The 25,709-nt window shown below is 41.5% G+C and overlaps 1 protein-coding gene across 1 annotated transcript in view; it reads left to right on the top strand.

The window, feature by feature from the left end:
* The window catches only part of ttn.1 (titin, tandem duplicate 1), a 198,399-nt gene that overhangs the window by 71,532 nt on the left and 101,158 nt on the right, over positions 1-25,709 (top strand). The window contains exons 99-124 of the mRNA XM_055015241.1: positions 228-263; positions 473-2,473; positions 2,859-2,909; positions 3,822-4,220; positions 4,402-4,680; positions 5,651-5,920; positions 6,003-6,142; positions 7,247-7,373; positions 7,523-7,789; positions 7,866-8,132; positions 9,272-9,535; positions 9,863-10,002; positions 10,984-11,110; positions 11,864-12,130; positions 12,911-13,177; positions 13,305-13,571; positions 14,035-14,174; positions 14,253-14,379; positions 15,383-15,525; positions 18,264-18,387; positions 20,651-20,917; positions 21,292-21,389; positions 21,492-21,660; positions 21,866-22,135; positions 24,684-24,950; positions 25,034-25,312. Of these exons, the coding sequence (XP_054871216.1) occupies positions 228-263; positions 473-2,473; positions 2,859-2,909; positions 3,822-4,220; positions 4,402-4,680; positions 5,651-5,920; positions 6,003-6,142; positions 7,247-7,373; positions 7,523-7,789; positions 7,866-8,132; positions 9,272-9,535; positions 9,863-10,002; positions 10,984-11,110; positions 11,864-12,130; positions 12,911-13,177; positions 13,305-13,571; positions 14,035-14,174; positions 14,253-14,379; positions 15,383-15,525; positions 18,264-18,387; positions 20,651-20,917; positions 21,292-21,389; positions 21,492-21,660; positions 21,866-22,135; positions 24,684-24,950; positions 25,034-25,312 (7,053 nt within the window). The remainder of the gene's footprint in view (positions 1-227; positions 264-472; positions 2,474-2,858; positions 2,910-3,821; positions 4,221-4,401; positions 4,681-5,650; positions 5,921-6,002; positions 6,143-7,246; positions 7,374-7,522; positions 7,790-7,865; positions 8,133-9,271; positions 9,536-9,862; positions 10,003-10,983; positions 11,111-11,863; positions 12,131-12,910; positions 13,178-13,304; positions 13,572-14,034; positions 14,175-14,252; positions 14,380-15,382; positions 15,526-18,263; positions 18,388-20,650; positions 20,918-21,291; positions 21,390-21,491; positions 21,661-21,865; positions 22,136-24,683; positions 24,951-25,033; positions 25,313-25,709) is intronic.

Below are 25,709 nucleotides of genomic sequence, written 5' to 3'. Positions count from 1 at the left end.
CTACATCTCTTGGTGCATTCTCCTTGCAGTGACAACAAAATCACTAAAACCTCCCTTTTGGTGCAAATGATTCTGGAAACAGAAACTATAAACAAATGCATGAGACACCTTCTTAACTCAGGATCTGTCTCCAAAAACCACCAAACTTCTTTGGCTTGGAGTCTTTTGTCTAACAGTGTGTGTGTTGTGTAAATGTACTTATGTTGATCTTATTGAAATTCTTGCAGACAAAGAACCAGTTTCCGCTCCTGGACCAACTAAAGGTATAACGATATTAGCTTTTTACTTTAAAAGAATCAGTATAAACTACTGTGTATTTTTAATTTATCATGACCTTTAAAAATGTGTCTTGTTCATAATTTAAATATTTTACTGTTGTGTGACTTCTATGTTGTGAAAAATGTCAGAAGAATTGTTCCTTTATGTCTGTATGTGAATGTTATAAAAGCTGTATTTACTACCTCAACCACAGCACCACCTCTTAAGCAAAAGGTTAAGATTCCTGTTCAGGAAGCAAAAACACCAGAATCCCCGAAGCTGAAGAGTAAATCCACCAGAATACCCAAAGAAAAAGAACCAGAACCAGAGGTCATTAAGTTGAAGAAGGTTCCAGTAAAACCTACAGAGCCTGAAAAACAAGTCGTAACTCACAAAGCAGAAGTGGTGAGACATCATGATGCAGAACTGACAGTTCATGGACTCCATGACCGAGAAGATCGAGAGATTATAACACTTGGCAGAACTGAACGAGTCTTCACTGCAGAGGAGGAGACCGTTCAGTTAGGCCACTTTGAAGAAGCTGAGAGAGTTTCAGTTGTACAAAAAACAGAGAATGAAGGTTGGACAAGAACCCCAAAACTGCAAAAAGAGAAGGAACCTGAGGTGCTGGGTGTAGAGAAGAAGAAAATAACTAAACTACCAAAAGCAGATGAGCAGAAAGAATCAGTCAAACTGAAACCATTTGGAAAATCAGGGAAAGCAGAAGAAGAACCAGAAAAGATCCAACTAAAAAAGGTGCTGACGAAGCCCAAAGAGCCTGAGAAGGAAGTCATAACTCACAAAGTTGAAGTAACAAGGCATTATGACACAGAGATGACTGTTCAGAGGCTTCATGATCGGGACGATAGAGAGATGATAACACTTGGCAGAACCGAACGTGTCTTCACTGCAGCAGAAGAGGCATCTGAACTCGGAGATGTGGAGGAACCTGAACAGCTGGATGCAGAAGATGAAAAATCAAGGTGGATAAGAACCCCAAAGGCCCCGAAAGATGAGGAACCTGAGCCAGATTTAACCAAAAAGAAAATAAAGAAATTGCCAAAGAAAGATGAGGAGCAGGAAGCAGTGATACTGAAACCATTTGACAAACAACAGAAAAAAGAGGTGGCTGAACCTCCAACACCACAGAAAGAAGCTGAGGCCAAGACAGATACTGAGGAAACTCCATTCAAGAGAAGTGAAGTTCCACAGAGAGATCCACCCAGCGCTGCTATAAAACAAAGGAAGAATGAAGACGCCCCCCTCAAGAGTCCAGACACAACTCCAGATGTCAGCAAAGACCAGAAGGTAACCCAACAGAAGAAAAAGGATGGCCAAGTACCCAAAGACAAGGAAACTGCTGCTGCTGACAAGCTTCGTGGAAAATCCAGAATCATTTCCACACCAGATCAGGAGGAGGAGCAGGTTGTGTTGAAGCCTTTCGACAAAGTCACCAAGCCTGAAGAAAAGCTAGTAAAACCATCAGAGGAATCTAACCCTGTGGATGCAAAGGTATCCCCAAGAGAAGAACCTGCCAAAGAGCCAAAGGAGCCGAGGAAACCTGAAAGGACTGAAACACCTAAAGACCAACATGAGAAACCTCAGGACAAAGAGGCACCAGCTGGTCCAGCCAAGAAGCCCAGTCCTCCAGGCCAGAAAGCAGCAGAGAAACAGCTCCCACAGAAACAAACCAAGGCTGTGAAGAAAGACATGGAGCCCAGAAAGACTCCTTCACCCAGAGCTGGTAAGGAAAAGGTAGAAGAGGAAAAACCCCCGAAGCCCATCGAGCAGCTTAAAAAGGTTGAGCTGAAAAAGACTCCATCACCAAAGCTGAAGGAGGTGGAGAAAATCCCTGCTGAGAAGAAGCCCAGTGCTGAGAAGGTCAAACAGATTCCCAAAGCTGCTTCACCAAAAGACACCGCTGAAGCTGTCGCACTCAAAAAGGTCCCTAAGAAGCCATCGCCAGAGGAGCCATCAGAGCCGGACAGGCCCAGTAGAGGCCGGATCCCCCTGACCAAGGAGATCTCTCCTGGAGCCGTGCAGATGAAGAGAGTGACCACCCAGCCAGAGGAGGAGGTGTTTGAAGAGGAGGCTGAGGACATGGAGGGTGAGGAAGAGGAGGCCTGGGGCTGGGAGCTGGGTCCTCCGGAGGACTGGGAGGGTGAAGGGGTTGACGGGGCGCTGGAGACTCCAGGGATGCCTGGCGCCAAACGAGGTGAGATGAAGGCCAGCGAACATTCCAGCTGCTGCCTCTGGAGCTCCTCATCCATCTCAGACGAATCATCTAATCCTCATCACATCTTCTCTTAATCACTTGGTCTGTTTGTTCACCGTCCATGTTCTCATGTCCATCATATCAGTCTGTCCTCCGATGTCTCACCAATCATTCAGTGTTTGTCCTCATCTATTTCCTCAGGAAGTGTGTTCCTTTGATCGTCTGGTTCCATTATTTAATCTTCATCCTCTTCATTGGTTCTGTCAGATGTGTGTTTTCGTGGTGTTGGCTGTTTGAATCTTCATCTTGGTTTCTGCTGGAATGTTTACATCCTCACAGAACTCTTTCAGAGGAGCTTAAAACTCGTCTCATTGTTTCTGCTCAGATGGAAAACCGTCAGAAGAGCTACCCAAAGGCCGAGGCCGAGGATTCGGGGGTGAGAATTCTCTGACGTTCATCTGTGCTCTTTGATCATTGTACTAGATGATGTTTGAAGCAGTTTAACTCCATTATTGCTTGTCTTGTCCTCTCAAACCAAACCAGAAACATGTTTTGTGTTGAGCCTTTAATCTTGACTTCAAAGTCTGTGATTTACGTCAAACGTTTTGCCACCAACTGTACCTGATTGACTTGTTCTTTAATTAGAGATCCATGATTGGTCTGTGTTCAGTAAATTCAGTTCATCTGTGTTCCTTTATTTTGCAGAAATCTCTGTATTTTCTGACCATTTGATAAAATGTCTGTTCTAATTGTCAACCATCATCATTTTGAATCTGGCTAAAACTCTTTGTGGGTTCCAAAAGTTCCTCTATGCAGGAAGAAGCCAGATATTTACACATTTTAATTCCAGACAGATGATCCGGTGACTGTCCTTCAGCTTTGTTCAGCTAATGTTCGACTTTGTAGGGAAAAAAAACTGTATTATTAAAGATTCATTGACGCTTGTAAATACTAAAGATATCTGACTGATACCTGGTGGCTTAAACACACTTTTAAACTGAGAGCTGTTGTTAGTGTTGATATTTTTCCATCATTTAATTTCTGATGTCTGTTAATATGGACTCAGAGAGGAACATAGTTTTAGTTGAGCTATTCTTTTAGTTTCACGCTTATTTTACTGTGATCTTAATCTTCTCGTGTGTTTGTGTGTTCTGTGGTTTCTTCTTCATGTCGTCCTGTTCTTCGAATTCTTCAGACTCATAATGAGTAGCGCTGCATGATTGTCATGAGTCAACAGAATCTAAAGCTGTTGACTCAAACGCAAGACTTATCTGATCCTAGAACTAACCACCTAAAGCCGCCCTCTGTCTGATTCTAACTGGCTGAGTGTTTCTATCTGGTGTTGCAGCAAGACAAACGCCGTCTCCTGGTGACGGCGGCAGGGGGCGGGGCCTGAGGCCCGGCGGGAAGGGCCCATCTCCACCGGAAGAGCCCTTCGGAGGATTCAAGCTCAAAGCCGTCCCTCTGAAGTTCATCAAGAAGCTCCAGGACATCGTGCTGACGGAGGCCGAGTCCATCGGCTCGTCTGCCGTGTTCGAGTGTGAGGTGTCGCCCTCCACCGCCATCACTTCCTGGATGAAAGACGGCAGCAACCTGAGGGAAGGCCCCAAACACAAGTTCACCTCAGATGGAAAAGACCGCAAGTTGAACATTATTGATGTCCAGCTGTCCGATACCGGTGAATACACCTGTGTGGCCAAGAACGCTGGAAAGGAGATAACGTGCACAGCCAAGCTCATCGTTGAAGGTAATCTAACATGAATTAACATTTTACCAAAGGCTCTGAAACCTTGTATTGTTAAATGAAAATCAAGCTTCCTTTAGGTGTCATAAAGTTCCCAAACTCAGGTATGGTACTGGCACCAGAGTCTGATCTTTAAATGATTCCCTCCATTTACTGGAAACCCTGGGTTGTCTCCTCCACACAGAGCTGCCAGTGAAATGGCTCAAGGAGCTGGAACCAGAGACCTCCTGTATGAAGGGTCAGCCCATGTACCTAACTTGTGAGCTCAACAAAGAGAGAGACGTGGTCTGGAAGCGGAATGGCACTATCCTCAAGAAAAAGGCCGGAAAAGTGGCCATTAATGTCATTGGCATGCAGCACGCCGTGACCATCCAGAACTCCACCGACGAGGACGCTGGCGCCTACACCTGCGAGGTGGACGGACAGGAGGACGTGAAGACGACCACCAACGTTAAAGTGATCGGTGAGCAGCCTTAAACCCTGGGATATGTAGAATAGAAACCACCTTAAACCCTCTGATACTTAGAATAGAAACCACCTTAAACCCTCTGATACGTAGAATAGAAACCACCCTAAACCCTCTGATACTTAGAATAGAAACCACCTTAAACCCTCTGATACGTAGAATAGAAACCACCCTAAACCCTCTGATATGTAGAATAGAAACCACCTGAAACCCTCTGATACGTAGAATAGAAAACACCTTAAACCATCTGATACGTGGAATAGAAACCAATTTAAACCCTCTGATACTTAGAATAGAATCCACCTTAAACCCTCTGATACGTACAATAGAAAACACCTTAAACCATCTGATACGTAGAATAGAAACCACCCTAAACCCTCTGATATGTAGAATAGAAACCACCCTAAACCCTCTGATACTTAGAATAGAAACCAATTTAAACCCTCTGATACTTAGAATAGAAACCACCTTAAACCCTCTGATACTTAGAATAGAAACCAATTTAAACCCTCTGATACTTAGAATAGAATGCACCTTAAACCCTCTGATACGTAGAATAGAAACCCACTTACACCCTTTTGTTGGATCTCTCTTATGGTCGTTCTTGGTGTGAAGACAATAAGGTCAAAGATCTAACAGCTCAGTGTTTCTATGTACCTGTCAGGTGAATCTGAGGAGAGCTTTTAGGCATGTTTCCAGTAACTGGTTTGGAGGTAATAAACTTGGCTGTGGTATCAGGAGGTGGCGCTGTAGACTGCATTAGCTGCAATAAACAGAGTAGAAGATGGAAACTAAACAATTGTAACAGCTGCTGACAAACCTTAAAGAAGAAGCAACAAACCAACTTTGTCCGTCTGCAGAGAAACTTGCAGATCTTGAGGAATAGTTGTTGGTTAGATGTACCTCCAGATCAGCTCTGATGATCCCTCAGAGTCCATCCTGTTTGACATCATGTCTCCCTCCTCAGAAATCATCAAAGACTGGCTGGTGAAGCCTCTGAGGGACCAGCATGTGAAACCGAAGGCAAAGGCCTCCTTCAAGTGTGAGCTGTTTAAAGACACTCCCAACTGGAAATGGTTCAAAGGAGAGAACGAGCTCACGCCCTCCAACAAGGTGGAGATCAACAAGGAAGGGAAAGACATGACGCTCACCATCAACAACTGCCAGCCAGACGACGTGTCCGACTACACCATCGAGGTGGAGGACCGCAGATACACCGCCAAGCTGACGCTGGGAGGTCGGTTCACACCAAGCCACGTCTGGAGGTTCGGCTGTGTTTGGAAACGGTTTCTAACTTTAATGTCTGCGTTTGTTCTCAGAGCGTGAGGCTGAGATCCTGAAGCCGCTCTCCAGTGTGGAGGTGGTGGAGAAGGAGGAGGCCAAGTTTGACACTGAGATATCTGAGGAGGACATAGTCGGGGAATGGAAGCTGAGAGGACAGGTGCTGACGAGGTCTCCGGTAAGAGATTCTACCTCTACAGCAAACTGGACTGGCTTGGTCTGAAGGGAAAACTGAGCTAAATCACTTGAAAATGATCCAATTTCTGAGTCAACAGTTGTTTAAAATTATTGGGGAAAAAATGGTTCTGAACAGAAACCAGATTCAGTGTTTAGACGGAAACACTTGGATGGATGTAAAACTGTTCAAACATATTTGAGTTCTGGTAAAAACTGACACCAGATCAGTTTTACATCCATCAAGGTGAGAACCAGAATTACATTAAAACTGTCCAAAAGGACTCAAAAATAGTCCATGATTACAGAAAATTAGTTCAGAATGACATGAAATTTGTCCTAAATGACTCAAAAATTGTCTGAAATAATTCAAAAATTGTCCAAAATGACTCAAAATTATCCATAATTACAAAAAAAATAGTTCAGAACGACATGAATTTTGTCAGCAAGATTTATGTCAGCTTGGATCTTTTCTTGTCATTTTTGAGTCTTTGGGATAATTTTTGAATCATTTAGGACAAATTTCATGTCATTCTGAACTCATTTTCTGTAATTATGGACAGTTTTTGATTCATTTTTGACAATTTTTTGTAGTTATGGATCATTTTTGAGTAATTTTGGAAAAATTGCTTGTCATTTTCAACAAATTTTATGTCATTCTGAAGTAATTTGCTGTAATTATGAATCATTTTGTGTCTTTGGGATCATTTTTGAGTCATTTTGGACAAATTTCATGTAATTCTGAATGATTTTCTGTAATTATGGATCATTTTTGTCTCGTTTTGGACAATTTTAATGTCATTCTGAACTACTTTGCTGTAATTATGGATCATTTTGTGTCTTTGGGATCATTTTTGAGTCATTTTGGACAATTGCAATGTCATTTTGAACTAATTTTCTGTAAATATGGATCAGTTTGAGTTATTTTGGACAATAAACTCATCTGGTTTCAGGTAAATCTGACACTAGAACTCCTTATTTGACTCTGTTCAAACTGATTGTTGTCCAAAAAGACTCTTCATTTTTCCAAAACGATGAAATATGTTGATAAATCTATATTAAAAGTCCAGTTTGGATGCCATCACACTCAGATGTTTTGGTTCTGCAGAGCTGCGACATTAAATCTGACGGCAGGAAGCGTTTCCTCTCGCTGAAGAACGTTCAGCTGGACCAGGCCGGAGAGGTTTCCTACCAGGCTCTGAACGCCGTCACCAGCGCCATGCTCACCGTCAAAGGTACCCGACCACAAACACACCGTTTATCTGTCTGTCGCTGCTCTAGTCGGTCTAGATAAACTGAGGTGTCGCTCAGCGAACAGGTAAGAAAGGCGGCGGCTGTGTTGTTGCGTTTTGTGAATAACTGCCAAACTATTTGAACCTCCCAGAAATCGAAATGGGCTTTGTTGACCACCTGAAAGACGTTTCTGTGCCTGAAAAGAAACAGGCTAAATTTGAATGCTCCATCACCAAGGATGTGCCAAAGGTGATGTGGTTCAGGGGGGCGGAGATCGTCACCCCGAGCCCCAAATATGAAATAATTGACGACGGAAAGAAACACATGCTGATCGTAAACAGCTGTGAGTTTGACGATGAGGCTCAGTACTCGATCGAAGTGTTGGGCCAGAAATCCTCGGCTCGGCTGCTGGTGGAAGGTAAGTAGGACAGAACAGCGCTTCACGTTTCCTGTGTGCTCATTCCAACTCTGTGTGCACTGACGATGTATTCCAGGCATGAGGCTCACGTTTGTGCAGCAGCTTCAGGACCAAACGGTGAAAGAAGGTAACACGGTACGATTCGATCTCGAGCTGAGTCACGAGAACGTACCGGTGGTTTGGTACCGGAATGAAATGAAGCTCCACGTGAGCCGAACAGTGCTCACATATGTGGAAGGAAAGAAACACAGTCTAGAAATGAGGACGTTGAATCTAGACGATACCTGCCAGATTAAGGCAGAGGCCAAAGGGATTTACTCCACGGCCAAACTGACGGTCATAGGTAACTCTTCTTCTGATGTCTTCTGTCTGTATCTGTGAATGGATGTCATCCCAACATGCTTCTGAGACTGATTAGAGTAAAAAAGTTAAAGTCCTGATATTTAAAGTGGTGCTAGATGAGTCATTCCATGTAAAATTAATCAGAGCCCCTAAAAGACGATTATAGAGAAAATGAACAGAAACCGGGTCCAGTTTTCAGACTGTGAGACCTGGATGGATGTAAAACTGATCTGTTTTTACTCAAAAATTGACATAAATGTCTTGAAAATTTAACCAGAATGACTCCAAAATTGATCTAAATGTCTATAAAACTGACCAAGATGACTAAAAAATTGACCAAAATGACAAAAGATGTCCAAAAGTACAATTATTAAAATTAATCCAAAAAATGACATAAATCTTCCAAAATGACCCAGTGGTTCCCCAAATTATTCAAAAACTGCTCAAAAGGACCTGACATTGTGTCTACAATGACTTGAAAATTTTCCATAATTACTGAAAATTAGTTCAGAATGACATGAAATTTGTCCTAAATGACTTGAAAATTATCCCAAAGACACAAACATGATAAATCTGGACCCACCTCTATGGACTTCAAGGACCTGGAATGTTCTAAGTGAGACTAAACTTAAAGACTGGAAGCAGGAAAGGAGAACGTCCCCTGGAGAAAGTTCAAGATTAGACCTACCGACAACTGGAGAAAGTTCTGGAGTAGACCTACCGACAACTGTAGAAAGTTCTAGAGTAGACCTACCGACAACTGGAGAAAGTTCTAGAGTAGACCTACCGACAACTGGAGCAAGTTCTAGAGTAGATCTACCGACAACTGTAGAAAGTTCTAGAGTAGACCTACTGACAACTGGAGAAAGTTCTAGAGTAGACCTACCCACAACTCCAGAAAGTTCTAGAATAGGTCTACTATAGAGGATGTTCTCCTCTATGGATTTCAAGGACCTGGAACTCTGGAAATATTCCCAGTCTGAAGGTAGAACTCTGATCATTGATGAAGGTACTGGAGATGAAGAACCAGATGGTTCTGAGGGGAACTTGTTCAGATCTGGTTGGTTTTACGTGGAATGACCCGTCTAGGCTTGAACAACCAGTTTCTTCCTGAAACTAACTGACTGGTTCCTGCTCTAGAGGGCGACGCCATCTTCGTGGTGAAGCTTCAGGACTACGCAGCCACCGAGAAAGACGAGGTGACGCTGGACTGCGAGCTGAGCAAAGATGTTCCCGTCGTTTGGTACCACGAGGAGAAGGAGATCACCTCCTCCAAGATGGTGGTCATGAGGTCAGAAGGTCTGCGGAGGTCTCTGGTCCTGAAGAAAGTGGAGCAGAGCGATAAAGGCAAATACGTATGTGATTGTGGAACAGACAAGACGTCAGCCAGCATCAACATTGAAGGTAAAAAAACTGTTTTCATCATTGTTATGACTCAACTGCTAGGGTCAGATGCGTGGCTTAGCTAGATCAACTTATTGCTCAGTAACAAATTTAACGTAAAAGTGGTCAAACAAAAAAAATACAAGACTGGTGGATAATGTTTTTCTTCATAAAAAATGATTGAAAATGTCAAAATTAAAGCAACTTTATATGAAAATGACTTTCCTGAGGACTTCCTGCTCTACTGCCAGCATCAGATTTATTTTACAGTCTTAAATTTCCTGCATTTTCTTCCACAAACTATCAAATGAATCTGAGTTTTCATCCTCTGTCCTGTTTTATTCACAGCTCGTGACATTAAGGTTGTCCGGCCAATCTACGGCGTGGAGCTGTTCGACGGAGAGACGGCTCGGTTCGAGGTGGAGATCTCCGAGGATGACGTTCACGGACAGTGGAAGCTGAACGGAGAAGTTCTCAGTCCTTCATCAGTAAGTTTGATTCTCACATTTATCCTCAATGTTTTGTCATCACGACGCCGACATAAAGAACAAACATGAAACGACAAAAATGAGACACGAAACAACAGAAACGAGACACGAAACAACAGAAACAAGACAGAAAAAGACAAAAACAAGACAGACAATGACTAAAACAAGACATAAAATGACCAAAAGCCGATAGAAAATGACAAAAATGACAGAAACAAGACACAAAATGACAAACGAGACACAAAACAACGAAAACAAGATTGAAAACGACAAAAACACGACAGAAAATGACAAAAACAAGACAGAAAATGACAGAAACGAGACAGAAAACTACAAAAACAAGATAGAAAATGACAAACAAGATAGAAAACGACAAAAACAAGACAGAAAAGGACAGAAAATGACAAAAACAAGATAGAAAACAACAACAACAAAACAATATGACAAAAACGAGACATAAAATGACAAAAACAAGATAGAAAACAACAAAAACAAAACATAATATGACAAAAATGAGACAGAAAATGACTGAATCGTCATCAGCAGGTTCTGCTAAAATGCTGTGGGACACATTCCATGAATAATAATTATTATTTAAAATATTATGTTGATTAAAAAAAACTTTCCCACAATTACAGAGACATCAATGAAAAAATAAAACAATAAAAAGGGGATTTAAATTCTGTTTTATTAGAGGTTCAGTTTGGTCATCAGGGGGGTGGACAAGAGAAAAATTGAATTTTAGGAGAACTCCAGACTTACTTGGTATTTTAAATATTTTAAACATTCTTTTCTACTAGTTTTTTTAGATTTGGTCTCAGGACAAGAACATTTAAACAACTACTGCATGTTTTAGGGTTTAATACGTGAATTATTGGATGTAAAATTTCTAGAATGATCCTCATGTTAACGTACCGTTAGAAATCAGAACGGACACTAACCTGATATGTCATCGTTCATTTTTCCTGTTTCTTCCTGCAGGACGTGGACATCATCGAGGAGGGAGGAAAACACACTCTGATCCTCTACAACTGCAGGGTGGCGATGACCGGCGAGGTTTCGTACACCGCCGCCAATGCCAAATGTTCTGCCAACCTGAAGGTCAAAGGTAAACCAGAGACACCTTTAAAGAGCTTCTATCAGGAACAGCAGCTAAACGTCAGGATTTCTTCTGAAATACACCAGCTGGGAATCAGTTAACAGCTAAATTAAACCTGAGTCTGGTCAACATGACGATGAGTTTAAACCAGATGTTTTTAAGGCTTTTACCCGAACAGAGTGATCGATTAATAATCAGTTAATTATTATCAAGAATGCAGCAGTAAACAGCTTTTCTATATGCTGACAGGTTTAATCATTGCCATGTTGCAACGGGCAGCATAACAAAAAGAAGACACAAAATGACAAAAACGAGACATGAAACGACAAAAACAACATCAAGCTTTAGTTGGAGGTCATTAACCTCCTCATAAGTCTTTGTCATGGTGCCCATTGGTAGCTACACTAATTGTTATTTGTTAATCAGTTTACTGCTGTTAACAATTTGTGAGTTTAGCAGCAGCGGGCACCATGACAAAGACTTCTGTGGAGGTTAATGACCTCCTGTTCTGTTATTGTCATGAGCAGAAAATATTGAATTCAGTTTTGCTGCTGATACTTTGTGAACACTTCAGACTTCAGTATTTCTAAAATCCTGTTCACAGCCACAGTCAGGACGTCTTCTAGCTTTAATTTGATTCTTCAGGTAAAACTTGGATCTTTGATTTTGTGTCAGAAAAAGTCCTGGAAGATCAATGAAAAAGCCACTGAATCTCAGTCAGGCCCTGAAAAGATCTTAAAACCTCTTTTTGTTTGTCTTCAGAGCTTCCACTGAACTTCCTCACACCGCTGAACGATGTCCAGGTGTACGAGAAGGACGAGGCGAGGTTCGAGGTCGAGGTCTCGAGAGCCCCGAAGATGTTCCGCTGGCTGAAAGGTTCTCAGGAGCTGCAGGGCGACGACAAGTACGAGATGGTCCAGGAGGGAAAAGTGTACGTTCTGGTGATCCGATCGGCCGCCTACGACGACGAAGCGAAGTACATGTTTGAGGCCGAGGACAAGAGGACGACGGGCAAACTGGTCATCCAAGGTAAGGCCTTCTGTTTTCACCTGAAGAACCAGTGGTGAGGTTGGTTCTCTCTCTCTTTACATTATTAAAATCTGGAGTTTTATTTGGTTCAGTTCATATTAACAGTTTATCAGAAATGTGTGAATTTAGAGCAGGTTTTGGAGGTTTGTATTTGGTGATTAATGTTCCATTATTTCCCCAAAGAAATGGTAATGTATGGCTCAGCGCAAATAGAAACAAATATAAATAAAAAAACATTTCTGTGGAAATTTGGAGGTCTATGTAGCTTCTGCTAGCTACTGATGGTTCCTGTTAGCTCCTATTAGCTAAAGAAAGCTCCCATTTAATTCATTTAGCTCCTTTGAGCTGCTCATCACCTGTGTTAGCTCCTCATGGCTCTTTGTTTCTGTTAGTGCCTGGTAAGTCTAATTGATGCCAGGTCGCTAATATTAGTGTCCTTTAGTTCCAGTTGGCTGTTGTTACCTCTTATTGGATCCTATTAGCTCCTATTTGTTCATGTTAGCTCCTGGTGGCTCCAGTTATCTCCTATTAGCCACATTAGCTCCAGGTAACTTTCCTGAGCTCTAGGTTTCCTCTGTTAGCTTCATATACCTCCTGATAGCTTCTGTTAGCGCCTGTTATCTTCTGTTTGTTACCTCCCAGTAGCTACAGATATCCCCTGAAGTAGCTCCTGTTAGCTCCTATTAGCAATAAGAATTAGAAAAAACTAGAAGAAGAAGAATAAAGCCCAACATTCTTTCAGGAACAGCTGCTGAATGTGTGGATGTCCGCTGTTGGCAGGTATTCGCCTGGAGTTTGCCAAACCAATCAAGGATGTGACGGTGAAGGAGCGTGAGACGGCAGAGTTCAGCGTGGAACTTTCCCATGATAACATCCCGGTGGTCTGGTACAAGAACGACGTCCGGCTGCATCCCAGTAAAGTGGTCCACATGTCGGATCAGGGAAAGATCCACATGTTGGCCTTCAAGGAGGTCACCATCGATGACACCTCCATGATCAAAGTGGAGGCCATGGACAAGACGGTGACGGCCATGCTCACCGTCATTGGTCAGTGTCTGGTCCTGCTTCGTTTGGTGGACCAATAAGTTGTAGTTCTGATGTCTGTTAGTTGGTGATGAAACCAGATTTCTGTGAAGGTCTGACCCTTTTCTCCTGGCTGTTGAACTCTCTGCAGAGGGCGACTTGTACTTCACCACCAAGCTGCAGAACTACACGGCAGTGGAGAAGGACGAGGTGAAGCTGGTCTGTGAGCTGAGCAAAGCCGTCGCCGACGTCAAATGGTTCAAGGACGGGAAGGAGATCACCCCGTCCAAGAACATCGCCATCAGCACCGACGGCAAAAAGCGCATCCTGATGGTGAGGAAGGCGGAGAAAGCCAACATCGGAGCCTACACCTGCGACTGTGGCTCGGACAAAACCACGGCCGACCTGAACATCGAAGGTCCGAACACTGCTCTGTCTCTTTAGGTTCAAGCAACAGCTTTAATGAATTTGGTTGGTTGGTTGTCTGGCTGGCTGGTGGGTTGGTTGGTTGGTTGGTGGGTGAGTGAGTTGGCTGGTTAGTTAGTTGGTTAGTCAGTTAAACTCATCGCAGAGTAAACCGTAGCACGCCTCAGCAACTTCATTTCAACCAAATTCAACCAATAACTGAAGATAAAACATCAAAGAAAGTCAGTTCTGAGATCCAGCTGATCCTGAATCTCCGTTTAAACTGAAGTTTGTTTCAGCAGAATTCAGACTAAAAACCAAACTGAGGTTTAAACTGAATCAGTTTTAAGCTGGTTTTAAGGTTTGATGCAGCATAATTTCATGGTAAACTCTGATTTAACTGTTGCAGTTCTTTGTTCTGTCACCAGGAGAAACTAGGTTTTTATTTGACTCCGGTTGTTGTCGTTTTGCTGCAGAACGCGACATCAAGGTTGTACGTCCGCTCTACAGCGTCGAGGTGACGGAGACGGAAACCGCCAAGTTTGAGACGGAGATTTCAGAGGAGGATGTCCACGGAAACTGGAAACTGAAAGGAGAAGCTCTGCACCAGTCTGCAGTGAGTCCGCCGCCAGCCGCCCCACGTTATTAACTACTAGATTCATTAGAAGGAATTCAACCGAATGTTTTCCTGCAGGATGTGGAGATTAAAGAAGAAGGAACCCGACACATGTTGATCCTCTACAACGTCAGGATGGACATGGCCGGAGCCGTTGACTTCTCAGCAGCCAACGCCAAATCCAACGCTCAGCTCCGAGTCAAAGGTCTCACGCCTCCAAACCCACAAAGCTTTTCTAAAAAACACAAAACAACCGTTTCTTCTTATTCTTATTTATTTTTAGTAGTTTTTATTTTCAGCTCAACTCAGACAAACGTTTCTCTGTTTCCAACTCATTTGACAGAAATGTAGTCAGATTACTTACTGGTAATACTGTGGAGATATTTTAGTGTTTATTACACTACTGTTCAAAAGTTTGGGGTCACTTAGAAATGTCCTTATTTTCTATGAAGATCACATTAAATGAATGATAAATCCAGTGTAGACATTGTTAATGTGGTAAATGACTATTGTAGCTGGAAACAGCTGATTTTTAGTGGAATATCTCCATAGAGGTACAGAGGAACATTTCCAGCAACCATCACTCCTGTGTTCTAATGCTACATTGTGTTAGCTAATGGTGTTGAAAGGCTCATTGATGGTTAGAAAACCCTTGTGCAGTTATGTTAGCACATGGAGAAAAGTGGAAGTTTTACTGAAAAACATGGAATTGTCTGGATGATCCCAAACTGTTGAACGGTGGTGTTATTTCATTAAGATTTTCATACACTTTTTGGGAATTTTGTTAACATTTCATTTGTTTCCTGATTTTTTGGGGATATTTTACAGCATTGTGTGTTTCTAGTTTTTTTGTTAATAACTTTTAACTATTTCTCTTTATTATTCTTTCTGACTCAGTTTTTCAGTTAATCAAAGCTTTTGTTTTAGAAAAAAGGAGCGTTTTCATCAATGAACATTAAAATAATTCCATAAATCCTGAATTTAAAACATGCTCTCTGGATACCAGGTCATCTGGAAACTTTAATCAAACCGTTTTCTGTCGCTTGGTGTCTCTGAGGCTTCAGCCAATCAGGTCCCATGTTATTTTCATCACTTTATCTGAAACCTGCTCACTGATTGGAGGAAACTGGACCCTGTAGCTTCACAGACCTCTGAACATGAAGCAGGACGTCCACAGGTGTTCACCACATCTTCTTTTTGTCCTGCAGCTCGGTCCATCGGTCTGATGCGTCCTCTGAAGGACGTGACGGTGACAGCCGGAGAGACGGCCACCTTGGAGTGCGAGTTGTCGTACGAAGGCATCGCTGTTGATTGGTTCCTGGGAGGACAGAAGATGGAGGCCAGCGACCGGGTGAGTCGCACTGGATGGTTTTTAGGGTTTTTTATTCAGGAAACATCTGAAACAAACTGAAAAATCCTCATGTAAGAAACTTCAAAACACACAAATGAAGTAAATTTAATGTCCTTTAATTTAAAACACAGTAAACAAAATCCTAAAGAAGATATTACACACACATATACACAGTCTTATTTATTACTTTTATGTTTAAGTTGGAACTTTTTAAACCATTTTGACAAAAAAAAAATGTAGGAAGTGTGAAGGTCAAAACTGTAAAAACAATTATTTTTACACCAATTTGAAAAAAAAATTTAAAAAGACTTTCACCGTTTCTCTTCTTAATTAAAAATAAATATGATTTAGTTTATGTCGCCACATAATAATATGGTGTAAAATCAGCCACAAAGTTTCAGATAAATGATGAAATTCAAACTGTTTAATCCTAAATTCTGTTTCTTTTTGCATTTCTTCTCTTTACCTTGATTCATGATGTTTCGCTGTTATTAAGTTTGATTTGAGATTTGAAATCGAAACTCATGTTTTTAGATTAAAACCTCCTGAAACAAGAACAAAACCTGCACTTAGAGCAACTTTACTGTGAGAACAAGCAGAAGTCTGTGGGACAGTTTGGAGTTTTCCTCCGTCAGGCTGCAGCTAAAAATAATGGGCGATAGGAGAGCAGCTGTTATCTTTACCACCGAGGCTCTGCAGCCTTATATGTAGAAGAGGGGGTTGGAGAACCCAGGTGCAGGCACAGATATGACAGACAGGTGGCAGCAGAAACAGGTCTTTATTTAAACAAAACTAACTAAACCAATACAGAAAGGGGAAAACAAACCAGGAGATAAACTAAACCCAATCTAAGACTAGAATGAACTACAAACTAGACCTACAAAAAACCCACAGCTCAACTACAAAAACCAAACAGGGATAAACTAAACCAGACAACAAAAGAATGTATTTACAAAACCAGGGGAAACAGAACTAAGGGGGCAAAGCAGGCGGGAATCCAGAAGTTAGTGGGGGAACAAAACTGGCAGACAGAAGGCTGGGAAATATCCATGAACAGGTTGGAGCGAAACAGAGTCCAAGTGGAGAAAAACCAGGATGGGAGAAAGCAGACGAGGGGTTCACAGGGCTTGGTGTGGAGAACTAAATCCAGGGGGGGAAACAGAGTCTGTGGCGGAATGTGAGTCAATGATCCAGCAGGGAGTGAATGAAAGGACAGAGCTTCAATAGGTGGGGAACAGGTGAATGCAGTGAACTGATTACTGCAGCTTATGTTCATTACTGCAATCAGCAAAGTGCAGGCAGATGAGTGGGACAAGGAAGACAGACAGACAGACATAGAGACCAACAGACACAAACAGAGGGAGCCAGAGGGACAAGACATGGACAGAGAGACAACAGGGAGAGAGAAGACACGATGAGAGACAGAAATACAAAAGAGACAGATGACAAAGACAGGAAGAAGAAGGGAAAAGGAAGAAAAGAGGAAGAAGGAGAAAGAAGGGCAGGAGCTAGAGCAGGATCATAACAGTTCCAGGTTTCTGCTCCATATTGATCAATAATAGGTATCGATTGATCAGCTTCTTCTTCCATGTTTTCTGTGCTGTTTGCTAACCCTACTCTAATCCATGCTAATGTGATCTTTTTCTCAGCAGTAGAAGCTAGATATTTAGCTGCTGTTACTGCTGAGCAAGAGGACAAACTGACTGATGGAAAACAGTCCAAAGAATTAGTCTGATCCTGATAATATGAGGTAGAGTGAGACATTCAGTCAAGAAAGATGAAAAATAGAAGAGAGGACATAGCTTTGCTCTAGCCGTTCTGTAGGAACACTGTTAGATGATGGAAACGACAAAAACAAGACATAAAACGACAAAAACGAGACACAAAACGACAAAAATGAGACACAAAACAACAGAAACGACACACAAAATGACAGAGACAAGACACTAAGCAACAAAAACAAGACAGAAAATGACAGAAATGAGACACAAAATGACAAAAACAACACATAGAATGACAAGATGAAACAGAAAACAACAAAAACAAGGCATAAAATCACAAAAGCGTCATCAATAGATTCTGCTAACATGTTGTGGGAAACGTTCCATGAATAATAATTATTATTTTAAATATTATGTTGATTAAAAAATGTTTCCACAATTACAGAGACATGAAAGAAAAAATAAAAACAAAAAAAGTAGATTTAAATTAGATTCTAACTGTTTTATTAGAGGTTCAGTTTGGTCATCAGGGGGGTGGGACAAGAGAAAAATGGCATTTTAGGGGAATTCCAGACTTTTTGGTGTTTTAAAGTATTTTCAAACATTCTTTTCTCCTAGTTTTTATAGATTTGGTCTCAGGACAAGAACATTTACACACTACTGATGTTTTAGTATTTAATACATGGATTACTGGAAATTTGATGTAAAATGTCCTCCAGTTCTGGAATGATCCAGGTAAAGTTGTTTTGATGGAGAGCTAAAAGATTGAAGGTGTTTTTGTGAAAACGTTGAAGACCAAAAACACAAAGAAAAGTTTCATGTTTTTGCTAAAAAGTCAAACCACCTGACTGGACAGCTGGTTCAGAGTGTTTTTCTGTCCTGTAGGGCTGAGGAGAATAAATGTGCTTTTACATGTAGAGGTGTGTTGTTTGGTTTCTGTAAGTTCACAGGAGACATTTCCAGTGTTCACTAGAGGAAACAACCACATTAAATCTGACTTTCGTTTGGTCTCTGCAGGTGAAAACTCGGGTGGCAGGTCGAGTTCACGCTTTGACCATCAGAGACGTGAAGCTGTCGGAGGCCGGTGAGGTCAAACTGGCTGCCAAAGACTTCCAGACCCAGGCTCAGCTCATCGTCAGAGGTGGGGATGCTCAGAAGTATTGATAATCCATTAATTACACTGATGTTTAACCAGTTTAAAACAATGGAACCAGTAAGAATGAGGTACATTCGGACCATTCTACACTACAGATTTAAGGAATGGTCATGAGGTACAGTCAGACCATTCTGTAAAGCACTGTGTAAAATGGTCTGACTGCACCTCATGATCATCAAGAGGAAAAACTAAACACACCAATAGTTTCACATAGTAGTCAGTGACTCACCGTAGATCGATTTACTGCTGGCATCATTTAACCAGTTAAAAATACATCGACTGATAAGGCAGAAGAAGAAGGTCGTCAGTAAATGTGTTGTAGATCAGCTGGTTGTTCCGGTTCTTACTGGGATGGAGCTGCAGGTGTATTTACTGACCAGCTGCAAGGATCCCTAAAACAAGCGCTCCTCCCTGCTGTTAATGAGCTCTGAGTGTATGACTGTCCACGTTGGCTAGCTAGCTTCATGCTGCTTGTCATTTTGAACAAACTTTAAGTCAATATGAAAAAGTTGTGAGTTGCTTCAGACAAATTTTAAGTTATTGTGGGTAAGTGTTTGTCATTCTGGACAGTTTTAGAGTCATTTTGGACACTTTTGACATTTACAAAAAAGTAGTGGTGGGACGCAATTTAAAAAATTTAATCTAATTAATTACAGGTTTGCAATTAATTAATCGCAATTCGCACTTGTCAAACAGCAACATTTGACACAATAAGTGAAGTTTTTCAATTCAAATAAAATTGTGGTTGACAGTTGAATCAATGAATAGACAGATACGTGTTTATAATTTAAAATTTATTTAAAAAAAGGAAAATGGGACATATAGAAAACGTGATTTTGATGACTTAAAGCCTGAATTTAGTTGTTTTTTCCACTGTATGGCACATAAAATCAGCATAAGTAGTTCAAGGAGCTTCAGAAAGTTTAAAATCCAGAGATTCATTCTGCTTTCATATTTTCTGGGTCTGATAAATGGTGGAATTTTGATGGTTCTTTTTATAGGAATATCAATTTTTATTTATGTAATTTTTTTATAAACAAAAAGTTTATAATTAAGTTATTAAAAGAGATATTTTTGTTGTTTAGGTTATTCCTCCTCCAAGGAGGCAGAGCCTCGAAGGAGTAAAAACTTAAACCACAAAAATGTTTCATTTCTATTTATCTGCATTTTTCATCTGTCTGCTACATTCACAGATTACTGCAAATCTAAGTGCAATTATAGCGATTTTATTCAACATTTTAAGACTTTCTGTAAACTCAAGCACTGTCTAGAAAAGTGGTCTATTATGGGATGGCTACACCGTTAGCCGTTAGCATGACTCGTAGCTAACGTTAGCTCTGGTGCTAACAGCAACATGTTTTACATTGAGGTGATACTGTCGGCTTGAAGTGCTGCAGTGATCAGAAAATTCTTTGTTGTACAATTTGCTCACAACCAGGCTTTTATCCAAGCTGCCATCAGGAAGATTTTTAAAAGAAAACTTTCTGCCCAACAAACTCAATCTCATCTTCCTTCACTGTTCACCAGAGCCTGACTTCACTCAGTACTTCCTGTGCTTCTTCTTCATGGCTACAAACAGACTTTAGGTTCATTACCGCCACCTACTGGGCTGGAGTGTTCATCAGAGTTACCGGTGTGCCAGAAATGAGGAAACTGAGAATAGTGCGATTAAATGCATTAATTTATTTAACGCATTGTTTTCCATTGTAATTAATTAATTGAAATTAACACGTTAAAGTCCCAGCCCTACAAAAAAGTTTTTGTCTTTTTGGATAATTTCAAGTTCAGTCAACGTCTTGCTCCTTTGCACAAATTCAGAGTGTTTTGTACAGGTTGGGAGTCATTTGCGACTGGTTTTGCTAGCTACCTGAGGCTCACGCTAACAGGATTTTGTAGTGCTAACAGGCCACCATGAGAAAGACTTCTGTGGCAGTTAATGACGTCTGACTAGAGCTTGTGGCTTCAGTTAGGCAGCAGTTTCCTAGGAAAGCATTGCTACTGACAAGTTGTTGATGCATCCAAGTTATTTACAATCACGTGTTCGTGGGTAATTTAAAAAAAAACCTTTAATTGACAGTATTAACTCACCAATTATTGATTTATAACGCTGCTAACTATCAGTTAAGGAAAGTGTTTAAAACTTGCATCCCTATTCAGAAGTGAGACATTCAAACACACTGCGATCAGTGAATGTATCTTTGTGTGTTTGTTATCGTCTGATGAAACTGTCTTTGGTTGCGATGTTCAGAGCCTCCGGTGGAGTTCACGAAGCCTCTGGAGGACCAGACGGTGGAGGAGGAGGCCACGGCCACACTGGAGTGTGAAGTTTCCAGAGAGAATGCTGAGGTTCGCTGGTTCAGGGAAGGACAGGAGATTAGGAAGACCAAGAAGTATGATACGATATCTGACGGACGCAAGAGAGCGCTGGTCATCCACGACTGCTCTCCGGACGATGCCAAGATGTACACATGTGACGCCAAAGAGTTCAAGACCTCCTGCTTCCTGGAGGTTACACGTAAGAACCAAACACACCTTCAGCTTTCCCTCTTCAGTCCTTCTCAGTTACCTTCACTGACCACAGCGGCTGACAGATACTTCTTTGAGTCCTTTAAATTCTTGAAAATGAAGAGAACAATTACATCAAACGTCAGATTTATTAGTGTAAATAGGCCCTAATTATCAGATTTTCATTTATCATAGGATATTAGAACGCCCTTAAACATGGTAGAAATTACTATCTGGAATGGACAGACACTGCATTTTATTTCCATCATGTCCTGAAAATAGATATTTACGTTACGGTTGAAATAAAAGTCATGAGTAAATATAATCAAAAGTCAGATGAAAAGGTTGTTTTTTGCTGTAACAGTGTCGTGTTTGTGTCTGCAGCTCCTCATGTGGAATTCACGAAGCCTCTGCAGGATGTAGAGGTCAAAGAGAAGGAATCTGCCAAGTTTGAATGTGAAGTGTCTCGTGAGTCTGCAAAGGTGAGACTGAAAACAGAAATGCAAAAATCAGTCGCTGCTCTGATGATCAAACTGTTGGAAGATCCTTTTCCGCTGGACTGACTCTTATCGTTGCGTTTCAAGGTTCGCTGGTTCAAGGACGGCAGTGAGATCAGGAAAGGAAAGAAGTACGAGATCATCGCTAAGGGTGTCCAGAGGATCCTGGTCGTCCACAAGTCAGTGTTTGACGACGAGGCCGAGTACGAATGTGACGCCAGAACCTCCAAGACCTCCGGCATGCTCACCGTCATCGGTGAGGAACATTATTCGGTTCCATGTCCAGAATGCTACAGTAGTTTTAGGCTCTGTAGCTCCTCTTAAATTTACGACCAGTTTTGTACAAGGTTATGTGTCCACATGCTGATGGTACTGTTTTTCACATCCTGTTGGGTCAAAGACAGTAAAAATTAAGTGAACGTTTGGCCCACATTAATCCCTGCTGCCCTGTATGTCCTCAGAGGAGGCAGCCAGGTTCACCAAGAATCTGTCCAATGTGGAGGGAACGGAGACGGACAGCGTGAAGATGATCTGCGAGGTGTCCAAAGCCAGCGCCGATGTCATCTGGTACCGAGGAGATGAGGAGCTGCCGGAGGGCGGCCGCTACGAGCAGGTCGTGGACGGACGCAAGAGGATCCTGATCATCCAGGACCTGAGGATGGAGGACGCCGGCGAATACAACTGCAGGCTGAGTGCCAGCGTCAAGACGTCCGCCACCCTCAGACTCAATGGTAAAAACACTGAATCACTCTGTGCCTGTTGGGCTCGTATTTATCACACCGCTAAAAGTAAAATCCTTCATCTTTAGTCTGGAGCTTTGTAGAGATTTAAATCAATCAGTGTATCTGTTTAATAAATGAATATATCTGCAGATCATTAATAAAATAAGTTCCTTAGGTGCATTCTGCCAATTCAGTCTCCCCAACATTTTCTCACATGCAACAGTTTCTGTCATTTGTATTCTCCATATATTCAATGGGGGAGTGTCAGGGTTCTTCCAATACCTCAGAATGTCCGTGCACAAGTCATTAGGCCAGTTTTTAATATTCTAAATATAAATTTATTTAAGTGGGGTACCATAGTTCTGTCTCCAAGGAGACACGGTCTTGGTGACCTGGGAAGTTGACAATTCAACCACTTTCCCATATAATCCATAACGTTCTCCCACAGGGGGCGGACCTTAGTACATTCCCATAATGCATGGACAAGTGTGCCTTTTTCCCCACATTTCCAAGACAGATCGTCATTAAGTAGGCCCATTCTGAAAAGTCTTGACGGAGTAAAATAATATCTATGAATTATTTTATATTGAGTAAATTTGCCTCTGGCTTCTCTTATGTATTCTTCAGTATTGGAAAGAATCCCCTCCCATGTCTTTTCATCCAATGTACAAGATAAGTCTTTTTCCCAAATTAGCTTAAGATTATTACATCCATTATTAGTTGTCCAGGGACATATATCATACCATTTTGATGCCTTATGATACATTTTAGGTAGTTGTAAATAGCATTCTATCGGGCTTCTGTCTTGACTGAAGGGAGCAATGTCTTTAATACAGTGTCTAAGTTGTAAATATTTCCAAAAATGGTCTCAACCCTCCAGATGAAATTTTTCCTTACATCTGACATATGAAAGAAAGTTACCATTTTCATATAGATCATCCAATATTCTGATACCTTTTCTTAGCCATTGAGTCCAGCAGATAGTCTGTTTTTCTATCTTTATCTTTGGATTATGCCAAATGGGTGCATATTTCTGAGTGTACTGGGAGATTTTACATTTTTTATGTACCTCCTGCCAAACCATTTTTGAGTGTTCTAGAACATGATTAATCACTTTATTTCCCTTGTGTTTAACCATTTGTGTCAAAACTTCAATAGGTTTAAAAGGAGAGGTAAGCTCCTGCTCAATCAGGACCCAGTCCAAACCAGCACCAGATCCATCCCAGTGTTCTGTAAGTTTAGACATTTCAAAAGAGATACTGTAATATATTATGTTTGGTAAAGATAAGCCCCCTCTTTTCTTGGGCTGGTTTAATTTGTCTATATGAATTCAAGGTCTTTTCCCATCCCAAAGAAAATGTTTAATCATCTTGTCATATCTTAATAACAATTGTTTCGGAATGCACATTGGTATTATCCCTGTTAGGTAATTTATCTGTGGGGCCACAGACATTTTTATTGTATTCACTTTACCCCACAATGTCAGGTGTAATTTACTCCACTTATCCAAGTTAACTTTAATTTTGTCGAGAACTTTTTGCATATTAGCCGTCATAATTTCCTTTATATCTGGGTTTAAGTCAATCCCTAGGTATGTCATACCCTTTGGTAGCCAGGCAGCTAGGCAGCTAGTTGATCATGTGTACAAGTTTGAGATACTGGCATGGCTTCTGATTTGTGCCAGTTTATACCGTAACCAGAAACTTTAGAGTATGCTTCGATAGATTCTAGTAGAACTGATACAGAGCTGGTGGGGTCCCGACTAAGCACCAAAATATCATCTGCATAAAGCAATAGCTTATGCTCCCTGCCCCCTCCCATAACTCCCTTGGTTCTCGACTCCGCTCTAATTAACATGGCCAGTGGTCCTAAAAAAAATTGTGAACAAGAGTGGGCTTAAACTGCATCCTTGTCTTGTCTATCTGGTTATATTGAAAAACTGAGATATTGTCCCATTAGTAATAACCGTAGCTTTAGGGCATGAATATAAAACTTTTATCCATCTGCAGAATCCTTCTCCAAATCCAAATTTTGCCAGGATAGCAAATAAGAAGGCCCATTCCACCCCGCCGAAGGCCTTTTGGGCATCTAGTGATATAGCTGACACAGGGTGAGGGCTAGTTCTATTCATCCACATTAAATGCAGTAGTCTCCTCATGTTGTCAGCTGAAGATCTATTTTTTATAAATCCCACTTGGTCTTTGTGAATAATTTTTGGCAAATCCTTATCTAACTGTAGCGCTAATGTTTTGGACAGTATTTTGCAATCAACGTGTATAAGGCTTATGGGTCTATAATTAGCTGGATCTGTTCCATCTTTGTCTTTTTTTTGGTATCAATGATATTATAGCCTCATTAAAACTTTCTGGAAGTGAACCATACGGAGCGCAAGACGAGATAAAGATTTACTGAACTCTGTTTTCACTTTTTACCAACCATGTAGCTGTTTTCAGGAAGAGCTGGTGAAGGTTTTCCCTTATGTTTCACCTTTAAGTTTGGACTTTTAAAATCAGCTCCACTCTGACTCCTCCTCCATCCGTCTTCTTGTTCCTTCTAGAACTGGCCGCCGAGTTCATCGCCCGTCCTCAGAACCAGGAAGTGGTGGAGGGCGAGAAGGCCGAGTTCGCCTGCTCTGTCTCCAAAGACACCTACGAGGTGAAATGGTTCAGAGGTGATAAGGAGGTGGAAGCTGGAGACAAGTACACCATCATCAGTGAGGGAAAGAGGAGGGCTCTTATTGTGAAAAACTGTGACCGGAAGGATGAGGGAGGCTACGTCGCCCACATTGGCAGCGTTAAAGCCTCGGCTGATCTGTATGTGATTGGTAAGACCTCCGTTGCATTTTTCACAATGATTTAGGTTCATTCAGAGCACAGGTTTGGTTTTAATCAGATTGTTTGATTCCAGAAAAACTCAGGATCATCACGCCGATTAAAGACACGGAGGTTAAAGAGGGAAGTGAGATCGTGTTCAACTGTGAGACGAACTCTGAGGGAGCGAAGGCCAAGTGGCTGAAGAACGAGGAGACCATTTTCGAGAGCGGCAAGTACATGATGGCTCAGCGGGACAACGTCTTCTCTCTGAGGATCAAAGACGCCCAGAAGTCCGACGAGGCCACCTACACCATCAACCTGACCAATCAGAGAGGAGAGCAGGCCAAGAGCTCTGCCAGCGCTAAAGTCACAGGTAAGTAATGTTGCATTACTTTAGTAGAGCGAACGTCCACTGCAGTCACATCTCCTGATGAACCTTTAGAGGAACCACACTGAAGTTCAAAGTGATAGTTTTATCTCCAATAAGGAGGTTTGGGGACTTTGAGGGCGCATTAAAGTACAATTTATTGAACATTTTAAAACTATCATATTTAACCCTCTGAACCCTCGTTATTTGCTCCTGGCTAATTTTTCTTCACTGTGGTTCATTTTTAATGTAAAGTCTTGCAGCTCTGTGAAACCAGAACATCATGAAGAAGGAGCGAGAACTCAGAGATGTCTTCTGTTAGTAGGACTCAGTGGACAGAAATCAGGATTCTGTGATTTTAAAGCTTCTGGCTGATAAATGCTTTCATTTTGGAGATTTTTAA

This window comes from Amphiprion ocellaris, chromosome 11 (genome assembly GCF_022539595.1).
Source record: "Amphiprion ocellaris isolate individual 3 ecotype Okinawa chromosome 11, ASM2253959v1, whole genome shotgun sequence".
Classification (NCBI taxonomy): domain Eukaryota; kingdom Metazoa; phylum Chordata; class Actinopteri; family Pomacentridae; genus Amphiprion; species Amphiprion ocellaris.
The sequence above is the reverse complement of the archived record's forward strand: the minus strand, read 5'-3'. Positions and strand labels throughout refer to the sequence as shown.